This window comes from Limulus polyphemus, unplaced genomic scaffold (assembly GCF_000517525.1).
Source record: "Limulus polyphemus unplaced genomic scaffold, Limulus_polyphemus-2.1.2 Scaffold3211, whole genome shotgun sequence".
Taxonomy (NCBI): Eukaryota; Metazoa; Arthropoda; class Merostomata; order Xiphosura; family Limulidae; genus Limulus; species Limulus polyphemus.
In genome coordinates this window covers 93035-96414 of record NW_013668821.1, presented here as the reverse complement: position 1 = coordinate 96414, position 3380 = coordinate 93035, and the positions used below count along the sequence as shown (strand labels likewise).

Below are 3380 nucleotides of genomic sequence, written 5' to 3'. Positions count from 1 at the left end.
GGTTTTTATTGTGTTCTGTGAATCTGGTTTCCAATTTTCTTCCTTTTTCTCCGATGTAGAATTCTGGGCAGTTATTGCATGTTATTTTGTAAATTATGTTGGTATTGTGTGATTCTAAATAATTTTTCTTTAGTAACAATTTTGATTTAGGGCCGGGTTTTTGAGAGAATTTGACATTGACAAGAATATTGTGTTTAATGGCTAGTTTTGTCCAAGTGGAGATACTTCTTGAGCTTGTTTCATAGACAAAAGGTAAACTGCAATGTAATGTTTTGTTGTTGGATTTGTTAGTATCAATTTTGTTGAGTTTTGTTGTGGTGAATGTTGGAGAGTTTTTCAACAATAGCTGGTGGAAACTTGTTGGTGTGAATGAAGGAATGCTTTATGTGGTTGATTTCTTCATTTATGTAGTCCGTTGAACAGAGTCTTGTGGCTGTGCTTATGAGGTTTTTGAATGTATTGATTTTTTTGTGTGGTGTCATGAGTGGTATTCCAGGGGATGTAGAGGCCGGTGTGTGTGTTCTTACGGTGAGTTTTGGTTTTAAATTGTGTCCGATCTAATAATGTTGAGGTTAAGAAAAGATAACTATTTATTGTTTTTGTGTTCTATAGTAAATTTGATATTGGGATGAATGGAATTTATGTGTTCAAAGAAAGTTAGTGTGTGTTCTGTAGAAGTGAAACCAGCAAAAGTGTCATTGACATATCTGTACCAGTATAGTGGGAGATGAAGTGCAGAATGTATGGTTTGTGTTTCAATCTGGGTCATAAATATATTGGCAATAATAGGCCCATACTTAAACCATCTATTTGAAGGAAATGTTCGTTGTTGAAAATGAAGTTGGTTTTAGTTGTTGTAAATTCTAAGAGAGAAGCAAAAAGTGTGCTGGGGATGTGGATTACCTTGTTGGGGTCATTGATGTAGAGGTCGAGTGCAATATTACAAGCTTCATTGGCGGGGTGTCTTTAGATATTGTATCTTTATTAATTTCAGTCCCTGTGGCTGAGGCCATTAGCCATTTTGAAAACAGATTAAATAAGAATCTTTTTTCTTATGGTAGGCTATTCTGTCACAGTATGTGTGTGTGAGAGGGTACACAGTTAGGAAGAATCAGTTCATGCCCTTAAATATATAAACTCTCCTCAGTGACTCGCATATACCCTCTTTTGATTTTTCTGTCTCTCTCTCTCTTCACATATACTGTATAATATTTTTGAGTTGGTGAGAATAATGCCCAGTGAAAGATGGTTTATTTGGGAAGGCTACACACACCCCTTGCTTAACAAAACTTGTATTATGTTTCATTTTTGCAAATAAATAATTACATTCTCAAATTGAAGGATTGGCTATGGAAACTCCCTTTTCCCCACTACTCTGCAACATTCTTATGTATCATTTTGAAACCATTGTTCTCCCCAAATTGTCACTTAAACCCAAAATTTGGTTGAGATATGTGGACAATAGGTTTATAGTGTGGAGTCATGTTAATAATAAGTTAAATAAATTTTTACACCAATTAAATAATTTGCAGGATAGCACTTAATTTACAATTGAAAATGAACAAAATAACCATCTGACATTTTTAGATGTTTTGGTAACTAGAAACTCCAATTTGTTTGGAAGCCTTTTGCAGTCACCAAAGATGTTTTTTTCCATACTCTAGCTTACAGAGCATTTCGTCCAACGATGTTGACTTTTTTCATAAAATTAACCATCTTAAACATATGGCCATAGATAGAGGATGCAACCCAATAATCGCTGATAAAGCTGTTAACAAGATATCTTGTAAAAAAAATTGTCTAACCTCACAAATTTCACCTGTTTATACAAAAAATAACTATAGAAGTGGGTTTATAGTTTACAATATCATATCTAAAATTATAATATCATATATTATTAGAACTATAAAAACAAAAGTTTAAAGGTTGGGTGATAATTTTTTCTTGTTAATCATGAGAAGTTATAACAACATTTACTTACATGTATCAATACTTGTTTGAATTAAAAATGATGAAAGAAAGTAAGAGCCTATGGAATTACATTTACCACCATTATATAATTCATATAATGCAAAAATACAAGTTTTCTTTAGAATATATGATGCATTTGAAACAAAAAAACTGTTAGTTTTATGTTTTAAAGATATATCCTTATAAATTGGGGTCTCCTTTTATTGTTTGTCAGTATTTATCCTTAAAAACTATTTTTGTTATGTGAAAAGTTAATTTCTAATATTATACATTATCATTTTTGTATCTAGTTTTTTTTATTTAAATAATTGATGCATGCAAGAAAATCAAAAAGTTCAGAACACTGTAAAAATTTTGCATCCAGTTCTTATACAGTCATTATTGCACATAATGATTTTGGACAAGATTGAAAATTAGCTGTAAGAACAAAAAAAAAAAAGGAAAGATGTTAACATTGTTTTAAACTTTTGCATTAATTTTAGTCTTGTTTACTGAAATTAAAAAAACATTACTATTTAAGATTAATCCAAATACTACTGAATAAGCCATCCAACAGTTTTGTTATTTGCTGATTAAGCACATATAGTTAATGTTCTGGATGTTATATTTGTTTTCCAGTGGACTTGAAAGATATAGTAGAAACTATGACAGATCTTGGAACGACACGTTTTGTAGAGCTTGCTGCAAGAATTGGGTTGGAGCCAAAATTACGAGAAGACAATTTCACCATTTTTTGTCCATCTAATGAGGCACTGATAGACTATGAAGAAGATACTGTTAGTGTAAGCATTAGTTTCTAACAGTTAACCTTCATCTTAATAGATTGTGGAATGAAAATTTGGTTAGGAAAACTCACAATTTTGGATTCCTCCTCAATCCTTTCTTACCTTCAGGTGAAAAAAAAGAATTGTGGAATGCCATCTTTCTTGCACTGCCACAGTGATGGATGATGCAATTTTGAACAACTATATTTACGTCAATGCAGTATTTTAAGTAAACCTATTTGTGTAGGGCTAGATGAATTCTTCTTCATCATAATATACTTGTGTTAGTAAAATTTAGTAGCCATTATTTGTTTTATTGGTCAAATTAAATGTGGAAACATCTAGTTCTGTTTACCACTTGATGACTGCTTGGAATATGTTAGTTGTTCGGTAGAACTAGAAATTTCAAAGCATTATTGTAAGTAACTGTTCGTGTTTATGTGTAGCCTTGTATAGCTAAACTGTAGTTATCAATTAGATGATAATTATTGTACAATTATTTTATAGGTTGCAATATATATTTATAGTTAATCTAAACATATTGTTACGTCACCATTTGTTAATTGATTTTTCCGTAACTTCGTTCCAACGAAACTTTAACGACACAAGTCTTTACTTAATAAAACTGGTTTATTCTTTCCGAAC

At 31.2% G+C, this 3380-nt stretch overlaps 1 protein-coding gene across 3 annotated transcripts in view; it reads left to right on the top strand.

The window, feature by feature from the left end:
- LOC106468904 (transforming growth factor-beta-induced protein ig-h3-like) overlaps positions 1–3380 on the top strand; it is a 107488-nt gene that overhangs the window by 40444 nt on the left and 63664 nt on the right. For all 3 annotated transcript variants that reach the window (XM_013929353.2, XM_022397295.1, XM_022397294.1), the window contains one exon: positions 2590–2753. In XM_013929353.2, coding sequence (XP_013784807.1) covers positions 2590–2753 — 164 coding nt within the window. The remainder of the gene's footprint in view (positions 1–2589; positions 2754–3380) is intronic.